A 16,805-nucleotide genomic window follows, 5' to 3' on the forward strand; every position below is an offset into this window, starting at 1 on the left:
AATGTCCAACAGTGCAGCCCGGGGGCTGGTGAGTAACTCTTGTGGGCCAAAGGAATCCAACCCCACAGTGGAGATCAGGCAGGTTCGAGTGACACCCCAAACCCCCTGCCCCCCAGTGAAGCCCCTGTGGAACTTAAGCAAAGGAGACAGATTGGCAGACGGCCCAGTGGGTTGCATTCCCCGGTCTCCATGGTGGAGAAGGCCCTAGAGACTGAGTGCAACTGATTGACTTTGGCAATTATTGGTGAGGGGGAGTCGAGTGAAAACCTGCGCTGGGGGAAGAGACTTGTAAAGATGGCAGCTGGCCCTCAATATACATTGGGTTTGGCCAGCAGACCGCCGCTGGTCACGGACAGGCACCATGGTCAAGGGTAAGCCCAAGAATTTGATGACCCAATGTAAGATGGACCAATTTGCCACCAGAAACGTTGCCGGCACCAGTGTCTCCAATACCCCGAACGCACAGGACAGTGGTGCCCCTGACGAGGAGGACATCTCCATCCAAAACTTGATGGCTGCCATCGCAAGCTCCCGGTCCTGGATGGAAGGAAAGATGGACGGGCTCAGTTTGGAGGCGTCATTGCTGCAGCACAACCTACATAAGCTGACCTCTTGCGTGGGGGGGAAGCAGAGAAGCAGATCTTGGTTACTGAAGAGACAGTCGCAGGGATCGACGCCCAACTGAAGACAGTGCTGAAAAAGGTCAGAGCAAGCGAAAGCCGGATAGAGGAAGGAGAAGGGCGCTCCCGGCGAAACATACGCATACTGGGGCTCCCCGAAAAATTTGAAGGACATAGTATGGAGCTTTTCTTAGAACAATGGCTGCTGGACGTAGTGGCTCGCAAAAAGCTGTCAAAATTCTTCTTGTTCGAGAGAGCCTGCAGAATTCCCACTGGTAGACCCGTACCACGGGCTAACCCTCGCAATGTGATTGCAAGACTGTAGAACTACAGGGACCACAACACATTGCTTCAAATGACCCGCGTCATGGGGCCACTCACACATATAATGGGTCCAGAATTGCTCTCTTCCCAGACTACACTAGAGAAGTACAAGGGGGCATACAATCCTTCAATCCACTCAAAAGGAGACTGCAAACTCTGGAAGTCAAGTATGGGCTGCTGTTTCTGGACCAACTAAAAATATACCACAATGGGACTGCCTGACATTGCACAGATCCCAAGGAGGCTTGGGAATGGGTAGAGCTGCACCTACAAGATGCTCAAGATCCCGGACGGAAGAGATGATTTCCCTGGGCAAAGGGAATACCAGAAGATACCTTCTTCCCATCCAGTGGACAATTCGGAGACTGATCCAGATGATGAAGGTGCCCAACCTCTGCAGGAAAAGGGATGAGACCTGAAGAACTACATGGAACAGCCTGGGTGTCCCACCCACTTAACTAAATCCCACCCGGTCACACTACTATATGGCTAGGGCAGGAAGAAGGAAGTCCGGGTGTTAAAGAGGGAGCTTTCCCTCATCTTGATGTTTTGGTTTGACATTTTTTGTGTGGTTAGATCCCATGGTTGGGGCAATGATGTTCCCATGACAGGTACTTCGGGTTGGGGTGGAAGGTGTTGGGGTAAGTTTAGGCTTGGTCACGTCAGATTGGGTTCTCAGAAGGCGATATTTTACGGCTATAACGGACCCTCCCATAGTCAGACACACACATCTTGGGCAGTGATTTCAATGATGTCATGAACACTAAAATAGATTCCTACACAGGGGAGTCATCCGGACTTACACACAAGGCTGGCTACCTTCTCGATGGCCCTGTTTTGTGATGTCTGTCGGGAGCTGCATCCTCGGAGCGCAGTTACTCATTTCACTCTGGGGTCCATGTGTCCCTCTCCCGATCCGACTACTTTTTTCTCTCATGGTTGTGGAGGCTTATAGCATGCAAACCGCATCCTACTTGGCACGGGGGACCTCGGACCACTCACTGTTGGTGATTGACGTACTTGGTAAAGCATTGCTGCCAACCCCGAACTGACAACTGACTAGCAACTATCTAGAGCTTCCAGACTTCGTAGAACATATCCAGGCCAGGTCAACAGCATATTTTGGAATCAATGGGGAGTCAGTGGAGAGCCCTGTAATGCTGTGGGAGGGCTATAAGCAGTACTCTGGGGGGGAATTATTTTGTGGGTGGCAGCCCACAGAAAAGCCCAGCTACAACTGAAAGCTATGAGATGCGAGACTGACTTCCTTGTCTTGAACTCCCCCGCGGGCTCACCAGTCGCTTATAGCGGCCAAGGAGAACTAGACCAGTGGTATTCAAATTGTGGGGCATGCCCCCGCAGGGGACCGGGGCCCTGAGAGGTCCGCATGAAATGTAAAAAAAGACCAATCTTTTTTATTTATTTATTTATTTATTGGAAGAAATGGGCAGGGCCGGCTCACATGGTCGGGCTGAAGCATGAAACGGTATCAGGCACCAATGAAAAAGTGGGCCGCAGTTGTAAATTGATATGCATTCCTTTAGTCACAGACTGTTTGAATAGTACCCAAGGGGGTGCTTTGTGTTAACATTGAAGTATATTATGATATTTATAGAATATTTATTCAGCAACAATGGTCAAAATTACTAACTGCATAGTGAAGTAACTCCTCAAACTGGACCACATTGGCCAAAAAGGTGGCCCATTTTGACTGGCCCACACTAGCATTTTGCATTTTTGGTACAGGCATTGCCCTATAGGCCTGTCCGAGCATGGCGGCTCATCCATAATGGCGAGGGGGCACCCATGCATGGGCCCCCACACCCTTATGGAGGAGCTACGGAGCCAGCCCAGTGAAACAATGAGTACTCCTTCAGCTGCTTTTTCCAGCTAAGGGAGTGCTCCTGGGCTGGCTGAACTGTTAAAGGTACACACTATTTCCCTTTGACAGTTCAGTTTAGTTCCCCAGCCGCACATGCTCACTGAGCCATGCAAGTGCTGGGGCGTTTTGCTTCGCCATCATTACATAGCTCATTGGAAATGCTGGCTGGGGCACTGCATGTTTGTATGTGCGAGGGGGAGCTCCTGCGCCTCCTCGCACATACAGAAAGAGCAGCCTGGAGCAGGGCGTTTCAGCACCCACACGTAGGCCAATGCAGAAGGTACGTTTATGTTCATTTTTTCTTTTTATTTAGACATGTGTATGGATGCGTGTATGCTTGTTTGCTTGCTACCAGTTATGTCATCCCTTTATCCACCCCGACCAATGTGGATTCATGCCTAAAAAATCTACTGGCATGAATATTCGGCGGCTACAATTAGCACTTGAACACACCCCAATGGTGAATGACCCACTGGCGCTCTTAGCGATTGATTTCAAAAAAGGCGTTCGACTAGTTGTGGTGGGATAGCATCTGGGATATAATGGACAGAATGGGTTTTGGGGGTGGCTTCATGGCCTAGGTTTGTCTTTTGTATGAGTCGCCTGTTGCTGAGATCCGAGTGAATGGTAGGGTATCTAGAACCTTCTTGTTGGAACGGGGAATGCAACAAAGGTGCCCGACTATCCCCACTAATGATTGCCATTGCCATAGAACCACTGGTATGGGTCTCCACCGAGATATCACATGGCAGGCCTTCTGCTGGCCACAGGGAGGGGAGGAAAAGGTCTTGTTATACGCAGACTACCTACTACTATGCTTGAGTGCACCAACTCACTCCTGCCCCATAGTGACAAAACGATTACTTTAATATGAAACCTATAGTAGGTTAAAATTGAATTGGAATAAATCTGTTCTCTTTCCGATCCAAGATGTAGAGCACGTGATCCTGGTGGGCTGCACGTATCAAGTAGAAAGACATAGCATCCGTTACTTAGGAATCCAAATCACAACAAACCACGAATCATACCTTAAGGATAACTTGCATCCAGTCACTGACCGATTCCTGAGAGATGTACAACACTGGAAGGGCCTGCTGCTGACCTTGTTCAGGAGGGATGCCCTATTAAAAATGCTGACCCTACTGCGCCTACTATATGTTCTGCAGAATGCCCCCTTGCGTATTCCAGAGGAGGAATTCACAAAGATACTCATTGCAGTAATTATTATGGGGTGGCAAACGGCCACGAATAGCGTTGGCTACATTGTAGCGTTCATGTTGGGAGGGGGGATTGGGCTTCCGAATGTCCGGAGCTATTACTGAGTGAGCCAGATGACCGTGACCAATGACGTGTTACATAGGGACCCTACTTTGCCACACAGCCGAGTGGAGGATAAGGGAATGGAAGGCTGGCCCCCCACTCCAGTATTCATAACAATGTGCTGCAGGGAATGCCTTCTCTCCTATGGCGCGGCACATGATCCAGGTGTGGAGGTCTGCCCCAAGTACATTAGATGGGGAAACAAACTAAAATTGGCCCTACCCATATGGAATAATGACTTGCTGCCTGAACTAGCTGCATTGCCAGTCCTGCCCAAGTGGAGAGACGTGGGGGATTAGAACTATGGGTGACATTGTTAAAAGGGGTGCAATTTCCCCCTTTGCAGAACTACAGCAAGAGTTCGGCCTGCCAGACAGGGAACTCTACCACTATCTTCAAATAGCACATGCACTACGCACGCAAATGGCAAACCATCCCGACATACCACCATGCTCCCCTCTGGCGACAAACCTAGTGATGGAACACACCACCAAGGTTACCTCCACCATGTACCAGGTCCTGACCACATTTGCCGCCCCAGAGCTGACCACCCTTAAGACCAGATGGGAGGGGGAGGTAGGGCCTATTGAGCCGAAGAGTGAATGGAGACCCTGATGTTCCCTACGGAGGTGGCTATATTGTCCAAGCTTCGCTTAGGGCAACTAAACATTCTACACTGGCTATACTACCCCAGAACCTTGACTTTCTGATGGGGTCGCATCCATGGCTCACAATGTCTGTGGTGTGGGGAGGAGGGGGATCTTTCATGCATATCCTCTGGAGCTACCAATGGATTCAGCACTATTGGGTGCAATGTTGTGTTGCCTCAAGCTGTCCAGAGCGTTGAACACAGATTTACCACTAGACCCCAAATTAATGTTAAGTATATGAAGCGAGAACTCGTATAATCCATATGAAAAACTGTTTGTATACATGGCGGTGAGACTGTTGAAACGGAAGATTGCACAATTACGGGGAGCGCCGGAATGCACCGCCGTTGGACGATGGAAGTCTCAAGTTGACATATTTATTGTGTATCCCTTGAACATTGAATTTACACTGCCAGAGGCTGATCTGGCAAGGCGGACAAAATCTGTGGGAGATGGGAAGAAGGTGGCTGATACCGTTTGGGGAGGGGAAAGTGGAACGGGACGTGGTGTACTGTGATGGGCTAGAGGGAAGGTGTGGACCTGGAGGTATATTTCTGTTGTGCACCTGTGCCGACTGGTTGTGACCTAGTTTTTGTTTTCTATTTTATGGCTATAATAATCAATAAAATACCTTATTAAATAAAAAAAAGAATATCAGGCTCTACTCCATAATACATTTCCTTCCCCATTTGGCATTGATAACCCTCAGCCGGGAAACAGCAAAATGCATGATTAGTTACCACATTTCTAAGAACTACCAGAACCCTCAATTTTCCCCCCAGCAATCGAATATTTCTATTAACTATAACACTATTGCCCATGAATAGCAGTAGTCCACTTTCCTCCCATTAGGGAAACCCTGCAGCGTCCAACATTGTTCCTCTACCAATGGCTAATGTGTACCTCTTCTTCCCTTGCATAATGCATAAGCCATAACAATCAATGTTCCATTCCAACAGTTTATTATGTCCATATTATTGTACCCTGTTGCTTTAATTCTTTGTTGAAGGCACTCTGTTGCTTCACAGCGAGATTTGCACTTTATTAAACTCAACACAGGCATACATACAGACAATTCCTGCATTGCAATTCTGTTTAACTTCCATTAAGACTTAGTCAACACTGTGACGATCCTTCAGCTGGTGTCCCTTTTCACTGCAGGGGGAGAGCTTCCCTAGCAGGCATGGGTGGTAAAATGGGGAGGACCTTTATAGGGAGCGACTTCCCACCTCAGGACAAAGATGTTTAGCTGCAAAGGTGTCCTGCATACCCCCTGCCCCCTCACCTCAAGTGAAGATACCTCGAGCCTGGACAACTCCACTGAAGTCCAAAACGGTGGGCTATGTAATATTTCTGAACTAACAGCATTAGCAACAACTGAGATGAAGGAGAACACCCAAACCTGGGAAGCATGAAGCGTGGCCCCACAGCTGATGCAGATGAGATGGACGTTAAGCTGGGGCGGTGCCAGTTCTATAAACTGGTCAGAAACAAACAATGGTGAGACTGAAGGAGATCTTGAAGGAGAAACCGAAGGAAAGGACTAGAGGGTCCAGAGAAGGAGACCGACGTGCAGGGTGGGGTTCGTCAGAACACACAAGTGCATTGTGGATGTTGACAGGGTGTCGGCAGTAGCAGCAGAAAGTGGAGAGAGCATCTTGCATATCTTCAGGACTTCTACAGCAGTAGACGGAGGAAACTGGAGGGTGAGCGAGAGACCGAAGAAAGGTGAAACTGGTCCAGCACCCTACCAGCCTGGGGGAGGTAGACTGGGGACATAACGGGGAACCTATCAAGAAGAGGTTGAGTGAAGTGTGTGTGGGATGCCAGGGAGTATCTCGATCGTGAGCCAGCATAATTGAAACAGTGTGGTGGTGGCGTGACTAGCGGTGGGTGGACTGTGCATTCTGAGAACGGCAACGAAACCTCATGAACTGGCCTACCTGAGAGTCGCATAGGCGATTACATGAGAAACATCCAGAAATGCGAACAATACACTATATGGAAAGGCCTGGGCAGTCTGGTCTGCACAGAGTGCCCAAACTGCCTATAGCCAAGGCCAAACCAAGCGGGCACCAGCGAAAGAAGAGGGAAGAAATGTAACGGCATGGAACAGCCCCAGGCCAAACCAGTGAAATGTCCCTCCCCCCGAAGCAGGTAACTGGAATCGGAGAATGTCCGGGAGGGAGCCACAGGATATGTAAGTGAAAGTCGAATAACGTATGGAGTAGCAAAAAGGCAAGCAGAGTTGCAACTCAGTACAGTGGAAAAGGTTAAATAGAGTGCATAAAAGACTTGCATTAAACCCTTGAGCTGGTGCTCAAATATTTGCCTCCAAAAATCGAGGTCTCAAGCTCCTTTGGAAGTTGTCCCCAAGATCATCAACTCCCAGATCCAGAGGTCTTCAAGAGCATCCTTGGTGAGAACCGTATCCTCCTGGTGTATAGTTCGGAAACTGCCATCCTCCAGGGTCTGTACCTGTGAGCCAGAAGATACCTTTTGAGATACACGACAGTTACGCAAGAGATTGTCTTTTTTTTTTGTCAACACCGGATCCCGCCAAGAGTCTGTGCACTTTGAAACCAATCAGACACCAGTCTTTTCTAAAAGAGGAGGAAGAGAATTCTTTGTTCCAACCCTGTGCTAGAGACACTGTTTTTTTTCTCTCGAAAGACCAAAGGGCAAATGACAAGCCTCTTCTTCGTCCCAGTAGGGGAAAGTTAAAGAAATAGAGAAAGTAGAGGGCGGAAGAAGCCTTTGAAGCAAACTAAAAGATTTGTTAAAGAAGTTGAAAATAAGATAGCCTGGAAGAGGCTTACAGAGAACTGGAGAGCAAGATAGGAGAATGGAGTCGTCCTAATCCCTCATGGATATTGTGGAACTTCGTTTCTTTTAGCTGTGAACCTTGGAACCTCTCCTTTGTTTGGAGAACTTTGAACATTTCCTGAAGGTTTACAGAACGCTGACCTTTGAGAGGCTCATAACCAGGAGAAGGGAATCATTCTCCTTGGCTAGAAATAACTTGTTCTTAGATTAGGATTTGGGTTTAAGTGCAGGGATAGAATAGGAGTTTGGACTAGGCCAGTGGACTTTTGATTTGACTACAAACCTCCTGACTGCCCGGGTTTTACTTTGAGGTAGGGAAACCACCTCTAGTTATGGATGGATGGGTAGGTTTGATTATCACATAAATATGTCTATAGCAAACTCTATGCCAGCATTTGGTCAGACTCCTCATTCTATGCTGCCACAACACCCACCTGGAAATATCAGATTTAGTTTGTTTAGAGTTTCATAAACAAAGAATGGTGATGCACCCTCCATTCAGGAGAACATCAAGTATAGAATAATGTTCATACTAATCATAGTATGCAGATGTGCAAGCAGTCTCTTATCCTTTTACCCGGTGCTACACAGGTCAAATAAACCATATCACTGGACTTTCAATACCTCTGTCCAAATAATATGAAAGTGTTATAAAACATCCCCAATCTTCCAGAGCGCCTTACGGCTACCCAAACCTCTGTCCAGCTGAACCCCCCCCCCATGGCCGTAATTTTAGGGGGGGACGGGGGTGTTTGTCCCCCCCCCCCAACTTTCATGGCACACCATTTTGTCACCATTCATTTGGCTGTGGCAACTTTTCTTCAAATGTCATGTCCCCCCCAACATTTTCAGAAAAGTTACTCCACTCCCCCCTGACCCCCCAACTCCTCCTGAGGATCCCCTAAACCCCAGTCTTCTCTTCCATCAGCCTCTAGTAACATCCAGAACTTATACTATAAAAGCCATACAATCCTAAAAGTGGCTCTGTGAAAACACTATCAAGCAGCACTGGACAACATCCAGCACCTTCTTTTAAAGTTACAATATCCATGCTGGGATGTCCTTCCTCAATATCCATGGCCAAGCAAGCCATCTGTGTCAACAATTTCACTTGTGGTCTAACCTCCCTGGAATCTTTAATTGCACATACCCTGTATGCATGGCAAGGCCGTCATGGATGTGTTCCAAAAAGCAGCATCCACCTTACAACATAATACCTTCCACCAAGGTTTTAGTGTGTTCCTGGGGTTCATTTCATGCCTGTGCTGGTTCCGACCTCTGACACGCCACCATCCACCACAGATCACTTTACCAACTCAGATAAGGCTGCTTTGCACTGCCATCCCCTACATGCCACATTACCAACATGGACAAGGCCACGCTGCACAACTACAGGCATGGATAACTGCTGCATCCAAAGTGGCAGCAGCTCAGGCTCCTTCATTGCTCATACAACACCACCATACCTAGTGGCCAGTCAGCTTTTCCTGTAACCCTTCTCCTTTCAAGCCACCAGTCCTACACTGACTGCAAGCTCAACCCTCACCTTCAGTAGCATCATGTGGGCAATTTGTGCTGGGCATGTGGCTCACATCCCTGCCACATTGCTTCAACCGTCATCACCACTTTCCATTCCCCTGGACGATCTTGGCACCAGTTCAATGGCTGCACCACTCATCACCAGCTCCTCTCCCTGCCAAATGACACAGCAGCACCACTGTTGGCTACCCAATAATACTGGCGGGAAGTACACAGTATCCCACTCTGCCATTTCCAACCAACTCTGTCCAGGCTCTCCTTTCTTGCTGCACCAGGACCACACTGGGGACATTACCAAGAAGTCTGACTATCCGCTCTTTCTACTCAAAGGAATTCTTCCTTTTTCTCACGTTCCCTCAGCTTAATTTGACTCAAGCCCTGCTTCTTGCTAGGCTTCACTACTGGAACAACCTCCTCCTGAATATGCCTTCTTCCACTCTGCAACCCCTTCAACTTATCCAGAATAGGGCAGCGAGTCTTATCCTTGGCCTTAAGCCCAGGGACCACATCTCTGGCTCCCGGTTGCTGCATGGATTAAAGTAAAATACTCTGCGTCATCCGCAAGGCTGTCTGGGCCAGGGGACCACACTATCCTCAACTCTATCTCACCAAGTACTCTTCCCTTGAGACCACTTCGCTCCTCTGGCACCAACTCCTTGTGTGTAAAGCGTTTTGCTAAACCGAGGGCAGGGGGGTCGCTCTTTCCTCTGTGGGCTCCCTCCTTTGGAATAGCCTCTCCCTCTCCCTGAACAGGATCTTCTCAAATTGCGGAAGCTCCTTAAGAGACTCATCCTCCTTCCCTCCTTCTCTCCTCTGCTAATATCACAGGTGCTGTATTGGTGTCCTTGGCCCTTATGCATCTTCGGGGCTTTGACCTCCCATCCCAATTCTCCGTAGCTCCTGCCTATCCACAGCACTTTGCATCTGCACACCCTCTCCCCTGGAGATTTGCACTTACACCTTCCTTTTTCCTTCTGCACTTCCACGTTCTGAATGCTCACAAGGCATAGGTTCGTCCCTCCCCCTTTTCCCCTCTCTGCTCTTAATATTGTGTTGTAATTCCCTCCCTCCCTGTCCTAAGGGCGCTTTGAAACAGTATAATCTTATTGTATAAGCGCCCAACAAGCAAACCTTCAAACAAAGCAGAGTTTTCTCTCTGAGGGGAGGTGGGTTCTCTCATTGCTGTCCACTCCTCCACGTCAAACTGGTATTTTAATCTGTCATAAAATTATAAGATTAACGTCCAAGGAACCGGCTATAGTTACCGGTAAATCAAAGGTAACTTCTTTCTCAACGTCGTCTTAGTTGCTGGCCAGTACTAACTAGTTCATGCCCTTACATAACCCACCAATACATCCTTCCTCAACCAGCTCATGCCGCAGCAGTCCATTCTAGAAATCTTAGCCAATCGTGCACTGATCAGTCACTCAGCATGCTTAACATGTTTAACACTAACACACACCCATTTAGAACTCTGATAACCATACACTTGACTCATGGCTGTGTGTGTATGCTTAAGATTTAAAAGAATGGATTTCTGTATAACACTTTGTCCATCTAGGTTACTTCCTATTGTACTATGAACCACCTACATACCGCAGCCAAATAGAAGTGGCGTTAGCAAAAGCAAGATTTGATCTTCCACTGTGCTCCAGTACCTGAACTTGCTTGATCATGGCACAACCTAATTACAAAATAAATCCATCATTTCTTTCACAGTTTTATGATTCCCCCCCCTCATCCCATAATAACCATTGAGAAACATCTTCAACTGCAGGGATGAGACTCTGTACCTGCTTCGTCCAGCAGCCTGGATCTGGGTAGAGTTATGGTCAATTTCGTTGATCTTCAAAAACAAATTGTTTGTCCATGAAAATATTGCTTCACATTGTGATTTGTATTTTATTTTTCATTATCCTCTTATTGGCCCTTTTTGTGCATAGAATTGGCAGGAACCTCTGCCAGCAGGATGAGGGTGAAGAGCTGTAGGGTCTTCATATTCAACCAAGTGATCTGAGGACAGTGGCCCCTGTGCTGGAAATTTTAGAGTGCAGGCAGCGATGCATTACTGCGAAAGAAACCACTTTACCACTTCAAATAGAACAAAGGACAGGAACGGCAGCAATACATGTCTATTGTGTGTTAGTGAATGTAAAGGAGCCTGAACTGGTGGAATAACAGAGTTCTTATGTTCTTTCACAGTGGCAACTCCGACCATTACCAATGGTCCTGAACAGGGTGAAGGAAATAAACCTATAAAAATAGATGCACCTCAGGGAGGTAATACAGATCCAGGGAAAGCGAGATGAACTTCATACGATGAAAGGAAATCTTATCCAGAAACTCTGCATAACTGAACACTATGTGAGAACATCAAATGGAATGTATTCAGAAAATAAAATGGGGAATATATAACATTTCCTTAAAGAGGAATTTGGTAATTAAAGTATGACAGTATGACACAGAGAAAAGGCCCATGGTTCAACTATGTTAAAATGTGGCATTTCCAGCAAAGCAGAGTTTATATAACAAAAAGCTGCACTTATATTCCAAGCAGCCAAGAAAGATCCCTAACTTTGTTATTTGAATGCATATATAAGTGAGAAGCTGCCATCGCTGTACAGCTCCTCCTGTTCTGATTGGACTGTTTAATGCTCCCCTGGTTCTTAGTGAAGATGGAGAAATCATTCCATTGTCACGGCTTTCCTTTCATTACTGGTTTCCTCTACACCCCTCCCCACATCTCCTCCAGTTATCTTCATTAATTAGAGTATGTTTCTTCTATTTAAGTAATGTAAATAATAGAGATTTTTCGAACAACTAGTCTGATATGAAAAGCGAAACCAAAAATGATATTGTATTCACCTTTTTAACTTTGTGGTTTTCATAATGAAAAAATAAAACCATGAAAGCGATTACATGATATGCCTCTAGTATTGAAATTAAACTATACCGCCTGCCTGACCACTCTTCTCCACCACTTCAGCCTTCCTTTAATGTCCCAGTTCTTTAGTCCCTTTTAGAAGTCTGTTGAAGCCTGGCTGTACCCTTTCAAGAGATGCTCCACTAAGAAAGGAAACTCCTATTCTGCTGTGATATGCTACATTCTGATTGGGCAACACTCTGATGATTCACAATGAAGTGGCGTCATGGGATAATAATAGTACTAGTGGGAGGCTTCAAGGAGGGGGATCATCATGAATCCTCTGGGATGAATATAACCGAAGATGACTTCCCAACCTTATGGAGTTCCTTCTTTTCTTCTTGTGGTTTTGTTGAAATGCCTGCTTGGCAGGGTTACTATGATCTAGTGACCAAAATGTAAAAGATGGTTACTGTAAAAGTCTAGAGTGGAATTTGACAATGATTGTGCTTCTAAGAGTTGTGTTTCAATCTGTCAACAGGTAGTGAAGAGACCACGGAGAGTGCCACTTGCTGTTGTCAGAAAACCGGTCTTGGCTGAACCGATCTTTGATATAATGGATGATGATGCAGAGTTTGACCATAGAAGTGCATCCTTCAGTGAGCGGAGCTGGGCAGGTGGCATTGCAGGACGAAGCCGGGACCCTAGTCCTGACCGGGCCTACAGACGAGAGCCAGAAAGGGGTCGCAACTATGACCGTATGAGGGACGTAGGCTATGGCCATGATGGAAGCCGTGGGCGGAGCATCGAAAGAGGATTAGATGCAGGTTACCCAAGGGATCATGCTCGTGGTCGCAGTCTTGACCGGGGCTTGGATTCTGATTATCCAAGGGATGTCCGTGGCAGGAGCATGGAGCGAGGTCTGGATCATGATTATCGAACTGAACGAACCCGGGGGCGTAGTGTCGACAGGGAGCTGGAGCACGACTATCCAAGAGATCACAGTCGGGGTCGAAGCATTGATAAGGATTTGGAGCCTGTATATGGACGGGATCGCAGTCGTGGCCGAAGTATTGACCGGGATGAGCACTTTGAGCGTGGCTATGCTGATGACTACAGCCCAGAACGCGGGTACAATCGGAAGCCTGCTGGAAATGTAAAATATGAAAAGCAAGTGCAGAGGAGCCGCAGTCATGACAGGCTTGATTCACGCAGTCCTTCCCCTGAATCTCGTCGACCGTATGTGCCAACATCTAAAGTTGAAGGAGATGAGAACACAGTCAGCGTTCTTCTGTCAAAAACCAAATCTAATGAGGGTAAGTAGGAATTACCATATCTATTTTTCATAGGCCGCTTTAGTTACCATGTTGGCACTAACTATGTAAGCAGCAAAGAGTTGCAGTCGGTTACTTAAGGTAAAATGTTGCATCCATGGTCTCAATGTTGTGGCAAGCATTGAATAGGGCTTTTCCCTTTCACAATCCAATGAATAAAAAATATCCTCTGCCCTATTAAGTTCATACTGTGAAATGCCTGCCATGTGCTACATTTGTTCCAAATGTCTATTCTGCAATGACCATTTTGATTGCTTGTGACAAAAAAAGATGTTTTCTTTCGAATTTGGACTGCTGATCAGTCCCCATTGTCCATGCATTCGTAATGCCGGTGCTATATTACCCTTGAATAATTGACACAGAAAATCTCCTGCTTTGACGAAATTTAAAACGCTTGCCAAAAACGTGCAGTTTCTCGAGTGAAGGAAAGCAGATCCTCTGTTTGTGCAGGGAAAGAAAATGAGAACTCCTTTTAGTACAGAAAAAAGTGAAGCTCATTTTATAAAATGGCCAGAATGCTGGAATTAATTAAATGGCACAGTATCAAAGTATATTGTTGGGAGGGTAGTTGTATTGCCCTTCAGGTTGAAGGAAGAAAACCAGAAGCATCTGAAGTAATCTGGGGCATACTAAGTCTGCATTGTGCAGACAGATGTATATAGTGCTAGCAAGCCCCAAAGTATGTACAAATTGTGTGGTCTATTAAAGGGTAAATTTCTTATTCATGTTGAAACACATATATTTTCATTATTTGACATACTGCTGCTGGACATAAAATGTAGCTAGAAGGGATTATATTTAATATGCAAGCTATTATTACTGGTAGACCTAAAAAAGGATAGCATTCATGCCTGTCTAAAAGTGATAATGGGAGCATCATATTGTCAAGAAATGAATATTAGCCCATGTGGTGGGTTATCACATACCTCTGTGCTCTGTAGAATAGAACCTAGCCAAGCCCGCTTCTCTGGCAATGTCTGACTCAACAGAGTTCTATGCAGACCAAGTGTCTGGATGCACTTATTTACAAATCTTTGACTGACAGCGGTGTTTTGAAAGGTGTTTACACAATTGTAGTTCTCTGGCAGGTATATATGTGTATCTCCTTAGTTGGAGGTCAGTGACAAGGGGATAAAAGGGTAACTAAAAGGATTATGCTTCTGCACCACGCCTTCACAATGATAATCATGTTTTCTTTCAAACTCAATGGAAACAATAAAGAGCATAACCTGAAAGCAGCAACACATTCATACACTGGATCAGAACCAATAAGGTAACTAACGGAAAGGGTGGTTGAGCAAACCGATGAAGATCATGAAACCTATGCATAGAATATTGTTAGTAAATTGCTCCCACATGAACATGTTCATCACATCACACTGAGCGCACTCTTTCTTATACGTTACGGCCTTTTCAAATAAATCCTTGGTAGCTGTAATATAGTCAGCCCCTTGAAAATGAAGAAAGCGCAGAACATTCTGATGTGGCAGACCAAATGATGACCAAGACAGGAAATGGAAGAACCACTAATAACAGCTCCTGAAAATAGTTTTCTGGCCACATGTGCTGCTATTTCCAATAAGTGGTCATTAGCGAAACCATTCGTTAAACACATACCCAGTTTCCAATATGTTTGCCTGGAGGCTACCTGAGGGAAAATAAATTTCCCTTCCTTCTGGGGCCAATGGGTCTTAGCCTGTGCTTATTTATTTAATATGTTCATAGTCATTCAAGACTTTACATATATTTAATAACAGAAAAAATAAAAACAACCAGTTAAATTAAAAACAGTACATCTCCAATTATCACACATCTGTATCAATTTTAGATTAAAACATTACATTAAAATCAGTCTCAATATCTCAATTCCGTAAAATTTCTCTATGTAAAATACCATCAGATACATTTTTGAGAGCATTTAAACATACCTCATAAAAATCCATCATATAAAAAAATAAATTAATATTACCCTTGAAGAGATTGATCCACATTTCTTCCATGTTATTCAAATCATACTTATTATGTCTTCACAAATTTCAATCTTAGATTAAGAAGACTTTCACATTGACATATCAAGTGTTCAGCTGATTCAATTATTAAGTCTCCATACAGTCTACACCATCTGTTTATGCGTTATTCCACATTTTGTTCCTAAAACTTCCAGAGTATCTGCTGTATTGAATTTTAATAACCGATCATTTCTTACAGTTTTACTGTCAGGGTTTGCATATTGATACTTGGGCAATTCATTTCTTCCATTACAATATTGGATAAACATTTACTAGTTGCTAAATATATCATATTTCTTTCTTGGCTAACTTCATGTATTGCGTTTTTCAGTAAGTGCTTCATTCGCACAATAGAGTATATTATTCATATATTTTCCTTCTTCTTTATCCTTTTTAGATGGGTATTCCTCAAGTGCATTAAGGTATTCATCACCCATCTTTTCTCTATGGGGTCAAATATTCTCATTACTTCCACAATAAGTGTTGCATTATTAAGTCTATACAGTTTAGCATACAGCATAGCGATTTTGTACTCCAAAATATCAGTTACACACAACAAATCACATTCTAAGTAGATATTTTGCATGGGGAGGCATTTGGGCATTCTCAGAAGTATCTAACATTTTTCCCCTCAAATCTTGCTAATTCACCTACAAATGTTTTCCCCCAAATCTCAGCACCATATAACAAGCAAGTTATCACTTTTGCTTTATATAGCATTAATTTTGTCTTTAGAGAATAGCCACCTTGTCTTCCTATAAAATTATTCAAAGCCATTACCACAGTCGTATATTTACTTTTGGTCTTGGCCCATTGTTGCCAAGTTAGTTTGTGATCAATAATGACCCCTAGGTATCTATATGATTCTACCACTTCAATTTCCTGGTCTGCTATTTGCCATTTCATTTTGTTTTGTTTGGCTCGGCTAGTTTTCACTAGAAATGCAATCGCCTTGTTTTTCCTATATTGATTTTCAAGCCATTATCTGATGCAAATTCGCCTAATGCAGTTAACTTTTGTTGAAGACCCCCTGGTGTATAATCCAATATCAGGAGGTCATCCGCATAACCTAGCCAACTTAATTTAAGTGTTCCAATTTTCACATCATTCGAATCTGTTGCTCCAAATGCTAAAGGTAAGTCTGCCGGATACAAATTAAAAAGTGTTGCAGCTAAATTACAGCCTTGCTTAACTACTCGGTTGGTTGGAATCAGTGTGGAAACTTTGCCTTCAAATTCTAACCTTACTCTACCTGCGGTATTTCAGTATAATAATGTTCTCATAGTCAGTAGTCCTAATGGAATACCCCATTCTTTTAGTTTTCTCCACAACTTCTTTCTAAGTATAGTATCAAACGCCACAGAGAAGTCAATAAAGGCTCCATAAACTGACAACTGTAACCTGTACCATGCTTATTCTATTGCTTATACCAGAATGG

General features: G+C 44.9%; 1 protein-coding gene across 2 annotated transcripts in view; it reads left to right on the forward strand.

The window, feature by feature from the left end:
• Window positions 1–16,805, forward strand: part of LOC138510252 (tight junction protein ZO-2-like) — a 515,365-nt gene that overhangs the window by 312,901 nt on the left and 185,659 nt on the right. For both annotated transcript variants that reach the window (XM_069625772.1, XM_069625771.1), the window contains exon 5: window positions 12,566–13,340. In XM_069625772.1, coding sequence (XP_069481873.1) covers window positions 12,566–13,340 — 775 coding nt within the window. The remainder of the gene's footprint in view (window positions 1–12,565; window positions 13,341–16,805) is intronic.

The sequence above is a fragment of the Ambystoma mexicanum genome, chromosome 6p (assembly GCF_040938575.1).
Source record: "Ambystoma mexicanum isolate Mex_15411 chromosome 6p, UKY_AmexF1_1, whole genome shotgun sequence".
Classification (NCBI taxonomy): domain Eukaryota; kingdom Metazoa; phylum Chordata; class Amphibia; order Caudata; family Ambystomatidae; genus Ambystoma; species Ambystoma mexicanum.